Source organism: Ailuropoda melanoleuca, chromosome 14, assembly GCF_002007445.2.
Source record: "Ailuropoda melanoleuca isolate Jingjing chromosome 14, ASM200744v2, whole genome shotgun sequence".
In the NCBI taxonomy this organism is placed as follows: Eukaryota; Metazoa; Chordata; class Mammalia; order Carnivora; family Ursidae; genus Ailuropoda; species Ailuropoda melanoleuca.
In genome coordinates, this window is record NC_048231.1 from 89,411,528 (window position 1) to 89,426,935 (window position 15,408).

Here is a 15,408-nt window from a genome sequence, read left to right on the forward strand (position 1 = left end):
GAGAGAGACAGGACAGTAATTCCTACTGTCTTAGAGAAATTATACGTGTGTGTGTACAAAGCATTGTGTGATCTTGCATGAATCTTCTTGGTCTGAGTTTCTGGCTCCTCATGTGCAGGCCTTCTAGAATCACACCGCACAGTTGGGAAGGGACATCAGGGATCATCTGGTTCATGGTCTCCCTACCTGGTGGTATTTCTGGTAGGTGGCAGGCCTTTGCTCTCCCTCTGGTGCGAACCGGTCAGCTCTGGGCCTCAGGAGGCCACCTGCTCTGTGTTTGACCAGGTTTAACGACCAGAATTTCCTTCCCTCCGAAAGGCACATCTGCCTTTCTGCAGCCTTCACTCTTTGTTTTGAGGTTTGCCCTCTGCAGCCTCAGAACAGAAACTGTCTTGGCTTCTGCCGCCCCACCCCCTTTCCCACAGAAACATTTTCTTGAGTTGTTCATACGTCTAAGTGGTTTTAAATTTAAGCTTAAAAAAGGCTTTTATACAGTGAGGTATCTCTGTGTGTCTGTCTCTCTTGTGCGCCTCAGCCCCCAGCCAACTTGTTTTGTCCTCAGTCCGTCAGTGGTACCATTTTCTTGTGTCCTTATGGACTACGCACACGCCAACAAGCGTGTGTGTGTGTGTGTCAACACATACACACATCTCCTCCTTTCTCCTCACATGGAGGACGGTGAGCCCTGCAAAGCGTTCTCCACCCAACCTTGTCACGTACAGCTCGGGTTTAAGGGCTGTCTGTAGGGCACATCCTCATTCTTTTGGTTGCTTCGTGTTCTGTTGTATGGATTCTGTCCTCAAACAAAGCAAAACAACCATCTTCCTCCTAAGTCATGCACCTTGGAATTGAACATAATGCTGGCCCGGGGTATAGGATGATGACATTCCCAGCTTTGGACTTTGAATAATGCAGGTGGTTTACTGTCACAGTGTTGAGTCATACTGAGCTTGAGATAATAAAATCCCCAAGATTTTTTTTTTAAAGTAAGCGCTACGCTCCACATGGGGCTTGAACTCACGACCCTGAGACCCAAGAGTCACATGCTGCACTGACTGAGCCAGCCAGGTGCCCCGAAACCCCAAAGATTTTTTTCTCCCACTTCTGATGCTCTTCCCTCCTGCCCCCTGCATTGAGTAAGGGAGCCGAGCACACACACCACTGTAAAACTGCATCCTCAAGGTTCGACCCATCACCCATTCATCACCCAAAGATGAAATCTTTTTGGATTCTAATGTGGTTTTCTGACAGTTTATCCAGTTGTGGATGTCAGCTACAAATTGAATTAGCCTGCCATCAGTATCCTCATCCAGAGTTTCCAGACTCACAAATGTTGCCCGGGATGGAGTTAAAAATAGAGCCCTGGGACCTAACACACCCCTTCGACCCCACCTCCCTGGAGTTGTCTAATGATTATACTTGGGATGGGAGTTAACAACGAGATACAACTAAGTCCCACCTAACTTAATATCAGTTCACTCTCCTGTCATCACCTCGGCTAGAAGAATATGATCGTGGTTTGGCCAAAGTCTCTGTACACTAGGTATGCAGCCCTGGTGCCGTGAATCTTATCAGAAAAGGAAATAAGTTTGCAGGTCTTATTCTTGGCAGACCTTAGCTGTAGATTGTTTTCCTTTAATAAATGCTCGCAGACTATTTAGTAATTCACTCAAGAACTTTGCTTTGGATTGATGTCATTTATTCACCCAGCCATCCGCTCCCCTTGGAGCATTTGGGTGCCGAGCTCCTTACTCAAGTCTTCGAATGCCGTGCTAAGCAAGCTGAGGGATTGCTCTCTGGCCCCCTGGCCTTGACCGGGCTGCGTGGGGACCATGATTCTTGCCACTCCCTGTGAACTGCTGTCTAGCCCCTGCCTTCTTCGAGCTTCGTCTTTGGCACAATAGCTCATTTTAAGATTTTATTTTTTTAAACTAATCTCTACACCCACCGTGGGGCTCGAAACCCCACCCCCAAGATCAAGAGTTGCACGTTCTACTGACGAAGCCATCCAGGTGCTCCATGATAGCTAATTTTAAAAGCAGCAACAATAAAGGGTGAGAGAAGAAATCTGGGGCACTGTGGGAGCCTTTTGTGGGAGGCCCTACCTAGCCTAGGAGCTCTGGGAAGACATTCTCAGAGAATGTGCTACGTTGGCGGAGGGCTGAAGGACAAGAAGGAGATGGAAACTGAACAGTGAGTTGGTGGATCCGGCAGCGGGGAAAGCTATCCTGGCCCAACTGTGTCATTTATAGTACGATTCATAGCTTCTCTTCTCTCGAAGTTGGGACATTTGCCCATTTCTTGTGTCTGATGCCTTTGGGATGATGGCTGATTCTCTTAGCCACTGTGGGAAGTGACTCCCTGGGACGAGTAGGTTGTCCTTGGCATTGTCCTAGTTTTGCTGCTCTGGGGCCCTGGTTCCCCCAGTCTCCTTCTTGCACTGGTCTTCAGTGAAGTCAGAAGCATGAGGGCAGGAAGGCTTCAAGCTGGAGCACAGGCGTGGGTACTTGAGCTGATCTTCCTGTCCCTCCAGGTGTCAGGAACAGTAACCTCTTGAGGACTAAACTAGGAGCAAATAAGGTATTTGTGCGAGCAAACCGAGACATAATCTGTAAATATGTGGCTGGAGATTTTGGGACCACCCACAGTTCTGGGGGAGGTGACTTGGATGTGATCTCCGGGGGGCGCGGCAACATTTGGTTGCCGTCTGTGGTGGGGGAGCTTCGTGACTTGCATTGCATGGTGGGAACAGAGCCTGGGAGTGGGAGGGGTGGGGGTGGGCTGGAGCTCAGGAAAGGGAAGCCCGGAGAGGTTTCTGTTTGGCGGTGCTTTTGGAAGGCCTGTCCAGAGCCGTGGGGCTCAAGCACTTGGGAGTGGCAGGGTCACCGTGTTGTGGAGACGAGTATAGCGTGTATTGGATACTCGAACTAAGCCTTGTTCTTCACACGCAGCCTTTGATGGATGATAATTTGCACCTGTCCAACTTGCCTACCGAGTAAACATACCAGTCCTGAGGCTTCAGATCCGTGCAGCGGGTCATTTCCTCACTGTAAAATCTAAAACGTGACACTCAGATGAGTTTCTTATCAGCTGTGTTCATTGTGTCCTTTTCAAGATGCTAGGAGCCCTTGGCACACCACGTGAGTCCACGCTTCTGTCCCTTCTTGGGGAGATTCAGATCTGGGACCATGGAACTCACTCCATGGACTGTGTTCTTGGGGGCCCTTAGTAGCCCCTGCTGCCTGAAACCCAGACCCTTCCAGATCCTTCCAGTCAAAGTATGCGTTCCAGAAACCCAGACTTCACTTCATGGAAGAGGAGCGGTCAGAGTTATGACTGCCATGAAAAATACAGAACTTTAGATTTCGAGCTGTGATTTTTGGCTTTCAACAAAGTGCAGTTGTTTATTACGATCATTTTTAGAACTATACACACAAGATAATTCTTGTGTTAGTGATCTTGGGGGAATTGAAACATGTTTCCTGTCTTGTGATTCGAGGTTGGGAACAAAAGCACCATTGATAAATGGATTCTTTGAAGACCTTTTACATAGAGTTTTACCAACTCTTCTGGTAAAAAGAGAATTTTTAATTAGTGGAAGAGGGTGACTCAGTGCTTTGAGCTGGAGCTCTTGCCAGCCCATTCATTTCATGGACACTGTTCAGTGGCACACTCCTTTCCTGTCTGTGTGATCGCTGAATTACATGGATTCTTGGCTTTCGAGAACTGAACGTTTCTCATTGAGAGCCACTCTAAAACTCTGCACACATGGAAGGCTTTACATTCTTGCTGAGTGTACATTTGAGTCCTGTTCGGGGTGAGGCCCATGGGGCTGTGAACGCCACTCAGGACCCGCCTGATCCCAGCCACCACCCACGGCTGACTCCTCAGCCTACCGCTCACCCCGCTTGCCCCCCATCTCCTCTTCTTGAGGGACTGATTTTCCAGGTGAAGTGATGGCAGAATGGTGAGATCTATAAAGAACCCGGAACGCCATGGCTCAACTCTATTAAGTCAGAAACAAAGACTTCTCATGTTGTCACTGAAAGAATTAGATGTAAAGCTAACACTTTTAAGGCATGGGTGAAAACTGCACTCAGTTGTGGAGGGTGGGGGGGCAGGGTTCAGTGCGAGCCCTGGGGAGTTGCCATGAGGTTTGACAGAAGCTTCCAGATGCTCCTCCAACATCAGCCTTGCCTTTGGGGAGCAGGTGTTGTGGCTTGCTCCCTGGTCACGCAGTCTCCTCCTCCCTACAGGCCGTCAGTCCTCTGGGCCCCAGTCTGTCTGCACTCACCCGCGCCCCCCCGCCCCGAGGCAGTGCTTTGGTGCTGGGCCGTCTGCTCTTCACCCTGATGTGGAGTCCTGCCTTTTTCCTACCTGCCCTTTCCCTCCAAGGGTTCTCCACAATGTCTTCTCTTTAGGGGACCAAGAACGGGATCCCGTTGGGATTTTACCTCTCTTCTTGCCTCCCGAATGCATTTTCCTGTGACTGTTGTGCAAGACAGAGCAACCCGGTTACGATTCTGGTCTCCTCAGTTATGCTCCCAGGTCTCTGTCGCACACTTGGTTAGGCTGCTGTCCCCACGGGTCCTCTTTGTATAACGGTTTAAAAACTGTCTAGACTTGGGGACTGCACTGCACTGTATAGCATTGGCTTCATGTAGCTTGACAGCTGTGAATTTGCGTGCTGGTCCCCAGTGCTCCAGTGGAAGTCTTGCCCTTAGAATGTGGGATTACAGGAGCTCCCCACTTTCACTTCCAGGCAGCTGGATTCTACCGCTGGATTGAGTTACAGTTGAGCTAAGAGTAGGGGTCCCTTCCTCCCTCTCTCCCTTCCTTCTTTCCAGTCTTCCCACCTTTCACAAGATGATGTTCAAACCCTGCTTCATTCTTGCCGTGAATTTTAGTGCCGTTCAGAGCAGCGCCATCCGGCAGAACTTCCTGCGATTGTGGAAATGGCCCATATTCTGTCCCTGCGTGTCCAACAAGGTATCCAGCCCCTAGGCATAGGTGCCTGTTGGGCAGCTGACGTGTGGCTCATGTTACTAAGGACTGACTTGTAGTTGTCATCGATTCTGCTTCAGCTTAACCAGCCCCGTGTAGCTGGCGGTTACGTGTTGGACAGTGCGCCCACGGAGCCGAGTCGAGAACATAAGACGTATCTACAGGAAAGAAAGACTACAGTGACTTATTACGTAAGTGCCAGATGAAATGATCAGTCCGAAGCCAGGCTCAGAGAAAGGTGCTGGGCCCCCCAGGCTCAGTGTCTGTTTATGACCTCTGTACCGAGCTCTGGGTTCTGACTCCTGACTGCGTCTTAGACGTCTCTGCCTCCCCACTGGCAGGGTAACCTCAGGAAATCCACGTTCTCTTACTTCCCTTCGCCTCAGACTCCCTCTCCTCTCTTTAGTTTCTACTATCAGATAGCGGCAGCCCTGTTACACCCAAACTGGGAACTTGCCTTTTTTTTTTTTTTTTTTAAGATTTTATTTATTCGACAGAGGGAGAGAAAACAAGTGGGGGAGCGGGCAGAGGGAGAGCCCCATGTGGGGCTCGATCCCAGGACCCTGGGATCACGACCTGAGCAGAAGGCAGATGCTTAACGACTGAGCCACCCAGGCGCCCTTGAGGGGGTACCTTCTTTGCCTTGCAAAACCAGTCTGTCACCTAGCCGTGCTGTGTGACTCCTGCCCCCACCCCCAAGAGCTTGGAACCATTCCCATATCTTCCATCCCCAGAGCCAGTGCGCAGTCCGCCAGAACAGTGTAGCGGACGATGTAATTCGTGTCCTGTCCTCCTCTCTCTGGATTCGACTCTCTCTGCTCCTGTCCTGCAGTGAGCCTGTCCCTTGTCTGCTGGATGTGTCTGCCCTGTAGCACACAGAGGATGAACCCAGGCCTGGGCAGCTGTTCACTCCCCCGTCTCTCTGCACGTTGATTTGCTCTCCATTTCGAGGTACCCTCATGCTGCTTCTTTTGTCTGAAAAATTTTTCCTCCCTCTTCCTCAGTCTTCGGGGCCTGGCTCCCATGGCCGCTCATCTGAGCAACTTTCCTTGTCCCCACCCTTGACACGTGCGTTCATTTCTTCCTCCTCTGAGTTCTTGTAGGTTACCGTTCACTGCTGCTGTTAAGTTTATTGTGTCGTCTTGTAATTGTGTGTATGTTGTTCTCCCGGGACATAGAAAGTAAGGTCCTGTAGGCTTGCACTCTGTCTTATTGACGCCTTTTTCCTGTACTGTTCTCGGAGTGGAGTAAGCGCTTTGGGTTTCCTGACGACATGGCCGTGAGCGGATCGTAGGGGATGAATGGGTGCTGTGTGGGCAGGTGCAGTGAGGAAGGGCATTGGGTCCCTGTGAAGAGCGCAGGTAGTTCAGGGATAAAGCAGGTCATGGTGAGCCTTCATTGTCATGCTGGGGGGTTTTAACGAGACCCATGTGTCCATGGCGAAGACCCCCTGTTGTAAGGGAGAAAGGACATTCTAGAAAGGCTGGACTAATGAGGTGGCAGGTGAATTAGGATGGAGAGAAGCTGCCATACGACAGCAGCTACTCAGGGTGGGCACGTAATAGATGCTCAGTAGCTTTTGGAAGGAGGTAGGATTGAGGTGATGTTGGTTGGTGTGGGTCATCCCAGTATTAGCAGGAACTTAAAATAAGAGTGTGGGATGAAGAAAGGTTGTTATAAAGGCAGATAGAAGTTTCACAGCTACTCTCTAATGTTATTTTTTCCAGAATTAAAAAAATTCATACTGATGATCACGTATCCTAAATTTTCTGGAGTTGTCTCAGTTTGGAATGTTGACTGTACTTCTCTAAAGTGCGGGATTCTGTACTTAAAAATAATACAGCCATTGCATGTACATTGAACAAGTCACCAAGTTCTGTTAGTTCTGCCTTGAACTGGTATCTTTTCCTTGTGTTGAGCAGTGTCCTAATACATAGGGAAATCTCCACTTAGCCAAGAGAGAAACTAGACGACAGTTATTGTATGGGATTATCCATGTGTGCCGATTCTCCATTGCTGTGTTACGGATGATCCCGCAATGTGTCAGCAGAAAGCCACAAAAATGGCACCACTGAGTGGTTCTAACACATGCCTTCCACAGTTACCAGCACAGAGCAGGCAAAGATCTGCATGAGGTGGAAGTCAAGATGTCAGTGAGGCGTGCGGTCATCGGAAGGCTTGCCTGGGGCTGGGGGATCCACTTCAAGATGGTTCCTTCAAGTGGCTGTGAGCGGGAGGCCTCAGTCCTCACCACATGGACTCCTCGTAGGGCTTCTTGAGTGTCCTCACAACACGGCAGCCTCTGGCTTTCAAAGTGAGTGATCTGAGAGAGGAGGAAATCACAGTGCCTTTAATGACCTAATCTTCAACTTTTCCCATATTCTGTTTATTAGAAAGAAGTCACTATGTCCAACCTCCAGCAAGAGAGGAAAATTAAGCCCTGCCTCTTAAAGAGTGGAATTTCAAGAATTTGTGGACATATTTTAAAACCACAGAACAGGGGCGCCTGGGTGGCACAGCGGTTAGGCGTCTGCCTTTGGCTTAGGGCATGATCCCGCCCCACATCAGGCTCCTCTGCTGTGAGCCTGCTTCTTCCTCTCCCACTCCCCCTGCTTGTGTTCCCTCTCTCGCTGGCTGTCTCTATCTCTGTCAAATAAATAAATAAAATCTTAAAAAAAAATAAAACCACAGAACATAGGGGCGCCTGGGTGGCTCAGTCGGTTAAGTGTCTGACTCAGTTTCAGCTCAGGTCATGATCTCATGGGTCATGAGATTGAGCCCCTTGTGGGGCTCTGCACTCAGCTGGGAGTCTGCTTGAAGGTTCTCTCCCTCTTCTCCTTCTCCCACTCTCTCTTTCTCTCTTTCAAATAAATAAATTAAAAAATCACACAACATAATTTCTGAAGGTTAGTCACCTTGAGCATTAAAATTAGAATTCTGCTCTGGAGGGCCATCTTTTTACCTCTCCCCGTTTCCTCCGTTTGGCATATTAGTAGCCATAATCTGGCTGTGGTTGAGAAACGTAGGTTGTGCACAGTCTGTTCCTGCAGTTTTCTCCGGAACTAGTATCCCTGGGACTTGAGCTTGTTGAGAATGTTCTGTGTTGGGCTGATAGTGGTGAACAGCCACAGAGGATGGGCCTGTGAGTTGAGGCTGTTCGCTGTCATCAGGGTTTTCTGAGCTTGGGCTGGACATGTAGTTCAGTATTGGGCTCCCCTCCTGTAACCCCGTGTCTTTGTCCTCAACCCGCGTATTGTAGCTTTCTCTTCCGCCCCTGTATTACAGGTATATTACAGGTATGTATATGTCTAACCTTGCAACTGATCGTAAGCCCCTTCTGGGCAGAGAAGGTGTCTTGTTAACTTTTGTGTTCTTCCTGTCTGCTAGCAAAACGCATTGAACATAAATGTCACTCAGCACATTTTTTTGAATGAACAATGAGAAGGTCAGAGTGGAGAACCGAGAGAGAGCAAGAAGGTCGGAGAGGGGGCTGCGGTGTGAGGCCGGGCACCCATCAAAGGAGAGAAGAGGGGAAAGGTTTAGAGAGTAGGAATTGGGGTGGCAATACAGAGTAGGAAAAGGCAGAGCGTGAAGAGGAGAGGAGGTTGCAGAGCTGAAATGGGCGGGAGTAAGGGATGAGGTCGGGACGACGGGGGTTGTAGAAAATTTAAAGAGATGTATGGAACAGGATCTTGGCTCATAGCTGGAGCAAGAGCAGGCGGGAACGGGAAGATGAATGGTATCTGCTGTGTAGTAGGCACAGTGTGGGCACTTCATGTTAGCTGATTTAATTTTTAAAGCAACTGAAGTTAATGGGCATATCTATAACTTAGATGTTTCAGCATATAAAGATACTGATCATCCCTTTAAACCAGGAGTGTGTACTGTGAGCCTGCAAGTGTTATGGGTAATAGTGAGAACTATACATCACTGGTAGAATATGGAAGATAAATGTATAAATTAATAGAGGCATGAAAGACTAAGATGTGCAAGTTCCTGACATAGGTCTTCCTTGTCATACAAGGATGGGCTGCTGTATGTGATACCTGGGGTCCCTGGGTATCCAGTGGAAAAAGAACACTATTTTCTAACCCAGATACCACTTTTTGCCAGGGGTGGGGAGTCAGCTGCCATTGTGAAGGATAAGGTATAAAATATGAAAAGTTACCTTCTTGGGGTGCCTGGGTGGCACAGTCAGTTAAGCGTCCTTGCTCTTGGTTTCAGCTCAGGTCGTGATCTTGGGGTCCTGGAATCAGTCCCTGCGTCGGCCTCCATGCTCAGTGTAGAGTTTGCTTGAGACTTTCTCCTTCCCTCTGCTCCACCCCTCACCATGTGCGCTTGCACTCTCTCTCTCTCTCTCTCAAATGAATAAATAAAAATCTTAAAAAGGAAGTTTACCTTCTCAAGGTGGATTCCTAGGAGAAAACGTGAATTCTGGTGTCCTACTTTGGGTTGGAACTTGAGGTTTATTTTATCATAGGAGTCATTTTGGTAGATGAGGTATTTCGTAGGCTTTGTGGGTGGGCATGGGAATTTGGTAACCACTTCCAGTTTATACGAGCAGGCTTCTGGAAACAACTGCCTTAAAAATGAGCCTTCAGAATCCCCCCTATTGATAAGTCGGGAGTTGGTGCGGGGCACTCAGCTATAGTTTGGGCACCTTATCTTGTTTTAGGCCTTCAGGAGGAATTAGAAAATGAAGTACAAAAGAAAAACACGAGTCAGGTGCATAGAAACGTCCCTGATGTGCAGTGAGCATGCGAAAACAGTAGATGGATAGTAGCCGGAAGAGACCCTGAGAGTCATGAGCAGACCCGCAGTTTCCGGCCTCACCTCTTCTCCGCCTGCACTTCTCTGCTCCGCATGGTCCAACTCCAAATAATAACTTCGTTATCGTAAGCCACCTTAGTTAAATATTGAATTCTACTGGAGTCATAACCAGGGCCCGCGATGTCATGCGTAGATTTTATGAAAGTAATAAAATGCCTCAGAAAGTCCAGTTGCTCGGCTTGTCGCCCGTGGCATCTGATAAAGTCGTCACACACCTGATCATGTGTTTCTTTACAGGGTGACGATGGCTGCTTATCTGTGTGCACACTTATTATTGAGGGGAAACACAGATAAGTTTTTGCTGTATGTCTGAAACCCATGTGTAAAAACAGTTTTTATAGAGTAACATTCTTTTTCCTGCTCCCCTGCCCCGTAACTTCAGAGGGAGGTGAAATTTCCCGTCACAGCTGCTTGTAAACAGTAAGTGCTCAATAAAGGCTCTTTGCTCCTTTCACCTCCCAGCTGTTGCCTGGGCGTTACAGAAGGGTGTCCTTTTCACATCTCCCAGATAGACAGCTTTATACCTTTGCGAGTTAGCTAAAATATAACCTGTAGGTTTTTTATGATGACAAAAGGTTTATTCGCTTTAGAAATACAGAAACCTAGATTCCTAAGCCTGTGATTTTAAATTTTTCTTTTTTCCCATATGTATTATTTTTTTTTTTTGGAGTTTCTTCAAAAATTTAATTTCCAAAGAAAAATATGTAATGTTTCAACAAGAAAAAAATGTAGATCAGAATGTTATCCATTATCAGAGGTAATCACTGCTACTGTAATCCTCTGGATGTCTTTTTCTGTGCTTTTACATAATTGATATTTATTGAAAATTGAGATTATATTGTATATGAACGAAGGCCAACTGCTAAAGCAACCTTTAATTTTCAGTGGGGAGAAACAGTACAAGTGTGTTTCCAGCTCACTCTCCTGGCAAGGTGGGTAGGTGACGGTGGAAGCGGCAAGCTCAGGGCAGGTGCTCCGTCCCGCTACACCCTTCTTGGCCTTCAGGATTTTGTCTGTTGAGCGGGGAGAAGAGAATGGAGGGTGGGTCTTATGGGCCATGTCTGGAAAATGCATACATTTTAAGCTCATTCCACTGGCCAGAACTTAGTCACATGACCACCTAACTGTGAGGCGTGCTGGGAAATGTTGTCCAAGTGGAAAAGGGATACAGCTATTGACCGCCTTGCTTATCTCTAACTCACTTGTATAGCCCATTTTTGAAACTTTTTTTGTTTTTTTAAATAAACCAAGTTGTTTATTAAGAACACTGTCACCTCTCCATCTCAATCCTATGCGAAGCCCCCCACCATCTCTTGCCAGATCTCTTTCTAATTGGTCTGTTTCTCTTCTTGTTCCCTTATAATCTGATCTGGCACAGCAACCAAGGTGGTCTTCTAAAAACTCACGTCCAATGTTATCAGTCCCCTGCTTAAAACTTTCCAGAGATGGTTGGACTAATGCCCACTTTCTCAGGAGGCTGGCCTCTCGGGTCTCTGGCCCCACCATGCCACTCTGCTCCCGCCTCTCCTTGCAATGCCATACCTGCTCCCCGAGGCCTGGACTCTTGCTGTCACCTCTGCATGAAAATCCCCACCCCCATAGCATCACCTTCTGTCTCCTTTGATTTCAGCTCAGGTGTCCCCTCTCCAAAGAGGCCTTTCCAGACCACCTGTCTTAAATATTCTCCCGTTCTCTCTCTGCTTAGTTGCTTGTATTGAGTTGTCATCAAAGCACTTACCACCATCAGAAATTCCTCTTTGCAGTATATATTTATATTCTGTCTGCTTCTAGATTATGTTCCTTGAGGCAGGAACTCCGTCTTGTTCATATCCGAACTCCCAGATAATGGGTCTGGCACATGGTCGGTACTTAGAAAACACTTGTGGAATGAATGACGGTCATTACAGAATCTCCCACAATTTTTTTTTTTTTTAAGATTTTATTTATTTGAGAGAGAGAGTGCATGAGCATGAGCAGGGTGACAGGCAGAGGGAGAAGCAGACTCCCCACTAAGCAGGGAGCCCGGCCCAGGGAGCCCGACCCAAGGCTGGATCTTAGGACCCTGGCATCATGACCCAAGCTACAGGCAGACGCTTACCTACTGAGCCACCCAGGCACCCCAGAATCTCACACATTTTTAATGACAGTGTTGTAGCTCATTGCACAGAATTGCCGCGAACATTTAACTGTCTACTTTTGAGGGACTTTGCATTTTTCTTTTCCGATTGAAAAATGCTTTGGCAACTGTACTTGTAGCTGTTTTTTGGTTTGCTTGTGCACATATCTGTGCTTATTTTCCTACGTTTGCTTCCTAAATGAGAATTTCTTTAGTGGAAAGAGATGTGTACAAAATTTTTAAGTATATGTTATATCTTACCCTTTGCCCTCCAGACCCCCAATTTGTGTCCCCATGTAGTTGAGAGCCTTGGTATACAGTGCACTTTCATGAACACCAGAAGGTGGGTGGGGCCGAGTGGGGGTGGGCCATTCTGTCTGTCTTGCTGAATTCCTAGGTCTTAGAGCAGGTGCTCTTGCTTACCAAATGAATAAATTAATTTCCATAAAAAAATTCTACTTGTTCCTTCAGTGAAGTTTATTTTTATTCATTTATTCATATAAATGTTCCCTGACTTTAAAATGTGTGCTTTTGAAAAGTAGGTCTGCCCAGTGGAAGAACATTCACCCAATGTTAATATAAATGTCAGGGAACCGGTGTGAGCTGGGCTTATCTTATTCCATAGAATCCAGACACGATGCAGTTGAGCCCCCTATCAAGTTGGTGGCAAGTCCAGGATGCTGCCCAGGATTTTTGAGAGATCCCAAGGGCTATGAGATAAAGAGACTGTTTCTTACCAGAATTCTTACCTTTTGCTCTGTGCCTGACTGTACATGGGCTTCCATCCTAGACAGTCCCTTGTTTATCTTCCCCAACTCGGTGACCAGTGCCAGTCTGGGGTGGAAAGACTGCTTCCCTGCCTGAGTTGCTTATGGAAGGAGTCACGGCATGGTAGACCCGATCCACCATCTCCTTTCGCCAGCACCCAGGACTGGCCTGGAGGCTTAGCACTTCCTTTAACACTATCCACCATCTGTGGGTACCAGCCGATTTTTCTCGCCCCCCTCTGCACAAGGGTGTTTGGGGAGAATTGCTGGTTGGAAGTCTTTGTCAGGGGATGGGGGAGGGCCAGAGAGCTGGGATGGGGGGAGGCAGGGAGACAGAAAAGTACGCTCCTCTCCAGCTGTTCCCTGCCCTCATTTCTTCTGAATGGTTCCTCGTTCCGTCTCAAAGTCTTAACGCCTTAGCCTGGCAGACAAGGATTTCGTTTCATCCGTGATCTTCAACTTGTATGCAATTTGTATGCACTAGCGGGCCTTAAACTCCTCCCATTGTACCCTTAACTCTGCAAAGGCGCTGCCAGATGTTTATCGGTGTGTAAAACAGTGCATCCCCGGGGGTGTTCCTTGAGTTGAGTAGGTCATCAGAGAGGTCTGATGATGGGCGGTGGGGTGCAGTGTCCTGGGAGAGACGGAAGAGCTGTAGCCCTGGTGACAGCTGTGCCAACAGTCCTTGATGACTGGCCGTGGAGGTGAGTGGAAGGGAGAAAGGTCAGGGCAGTTGGTGGCTGCTTAAGGAACCGGGGGAAGGGCCCTTAATCCGGAAGCTTTGGGAAGCCCTTGGAGACGCTGCTACGCTCAAGCAAAGCCATGTGTTAGTTACCCCTCGCTTGTTTTAATGCTTTCATCAAGCGCGTGAAAGCCAAACCTGAATGTAGACTTCATTTGGAAAGGGGTCCTAAGCACACACACAAATCCTGGACAGTAATGATCTCCAGCACGGTTTGGTTGCTCAGTGTGTGTGCAGCTCATTGACCAGGCTCAGTGGCCTCCTGTCTCCATGTTTAATTTCACCCTGCCTCCTTTGACGTAGACTGCAGAATCATTTGGATTTTCTTTCCTTCACCTGGGTCTAGACCGAACACATGGATAGATGAGTTTCACAGTCCTTCTCTCTTGCCCTCGGTGCTCTTGTCTCCAAAGGGCTCCACCCCCAGCCCTTTCCCCTCCTCACCCTTCCTGGGTATGTTCTGCACCTGTAGCTGTAACCACCAACTACCACTCTTACACTGATCACTTCCCTGTCTGACCCACACCAGACGTCTCTCCCATTTATCTAGTCTTTTCTTCTCCCCCAACCTGGTTGTTTCATAGATGCCTTGAATTCGACTTATTCCTGTCTTTTGGTTCACGTTAACACTTAATGACCCAAACCAGAAACTTGAGAGCAAGCCATCTCCTCTAGCCTGAATGTCTTAGCCCTTAGCTACTGCTCTCACCTTTTGGCATGAGGGCATCACGGGGTCCTGCACTGTGGGGCTGCCCACCCCTCACAGGAGACCGTGAGCATATTTGTGTATATGTTTTAAGACCTTGCGCAATGCCCAGTGCAGTAGGAGCTGCTTAGAGAATGTTGGAATGAATAAATAAGCAGGTGGATGAATGAGTGAATGAATGAATGAATGGATTTCTGAGATGGTTTGAGATTATTTCCTCTTGGGTTGGTGCTCTTTATTTATTTATTTCTTCTCACTGCAACTGAGGAATTATTTTTGCTTGTTGAGTACCAACGTGATGAAACTAATTTTGAGGAAATCCTGTAGCACATGAAATTTCTTTCTGTCTCAGGCCACGCACATAAATGTATAAATTTCCATGGAGGAATTATTTATTAAAGTGAAAAACCAAGGAATTATTAAATAAATTCTTAAAGATCTACGTGGTTTCAAATGTATGCTTGTGTTCTTGTTATATAACTGGAAACCTTTCACTGGTCCACATAATTGATCTGCATGATGTAGTTTGGATTAAACTTGTGCTTAGTTAACCTGGATGCTCTAAATTTTTTAAAAAAGATTTTATTTATTTAAGAGAGAGAGGAAGAGAGCATGGGGGAGGGGAGGGCAGAGGGAAAGCAGACTCCCTGCTGAGCGCAGAGCCAGACCCAGGGCTTGATCCCAGGACCCTGAGATCGTGACCTGAACTGAAATCAAGAGTCGAATGCTTAACCAACTGAGCCACCTCGGCGCCCCAGGATGTTCTTAGTTTCTAGGGCCACAGGATTGTAGAGCTGGAATGTTGGCCTTTCGAACTTCATTGTGAGGAAGAATCGCTGGTGCTGAGTTGAGTGGTTCTGTGTCCCCAGGACTGGTCTAAACAGAAATTGTTACCTTTGCATATTGGGTGAGAAATGACCCACTGAAGGTCCATTTCTTAATCTTTTTTTTTTTTTTTTCCCCCCCTCCAACAGGGAGAGTCCCGTATTCTCAGAGTGAAGGTTGTTTCTGGAATTGATCTCGCCAAAAAGGACATCTTTGGAGCCAGGTATGTTTGCTTTGATTTTTTGTAGGCTTCTGACGAGTTAGGCAAGCGCTTTCCAAACTGAGGCCTTCTTCAAACAACGATTGCCAGGCCGCCCCCCGGAGTTTCTGACTGATGGAGTGATGGGGAGGTGGTGCTGAGGCCCCTGGGCCAGGGACTGTGTTTTGTGCGGGGGTGGGGGGGTCTTTTTTTTTTTTT

General features: G+C 47.7%; 1 protein-coding gene across 3 annotated transcripts in view; it reads left to right on the forward strand.

Moving 5' to 3' along the window:
- NEDD4L (NEDD4 like E3 ubiquitin protein ligase) overlaps nt 1–15,408 on the forward strand; it is a 339,881-nt gene that overhangs the window by 94,595 nt on the left and 229,878 nt on the right. For all 3 annotated transcript variants that reach the window (XM_034642726.1, XM_034642727.1, XM_034642728.1), the window contains exon 2: nt 15,140–15,213. In XM_034642726.1, the coding sequence (XP_034498617.1) occupies nt 15,140–15,213 (74 nt within the window). The remainder of the gene's footprint in view (nt 1–15,139; nt 15,214–15,408) is intronic.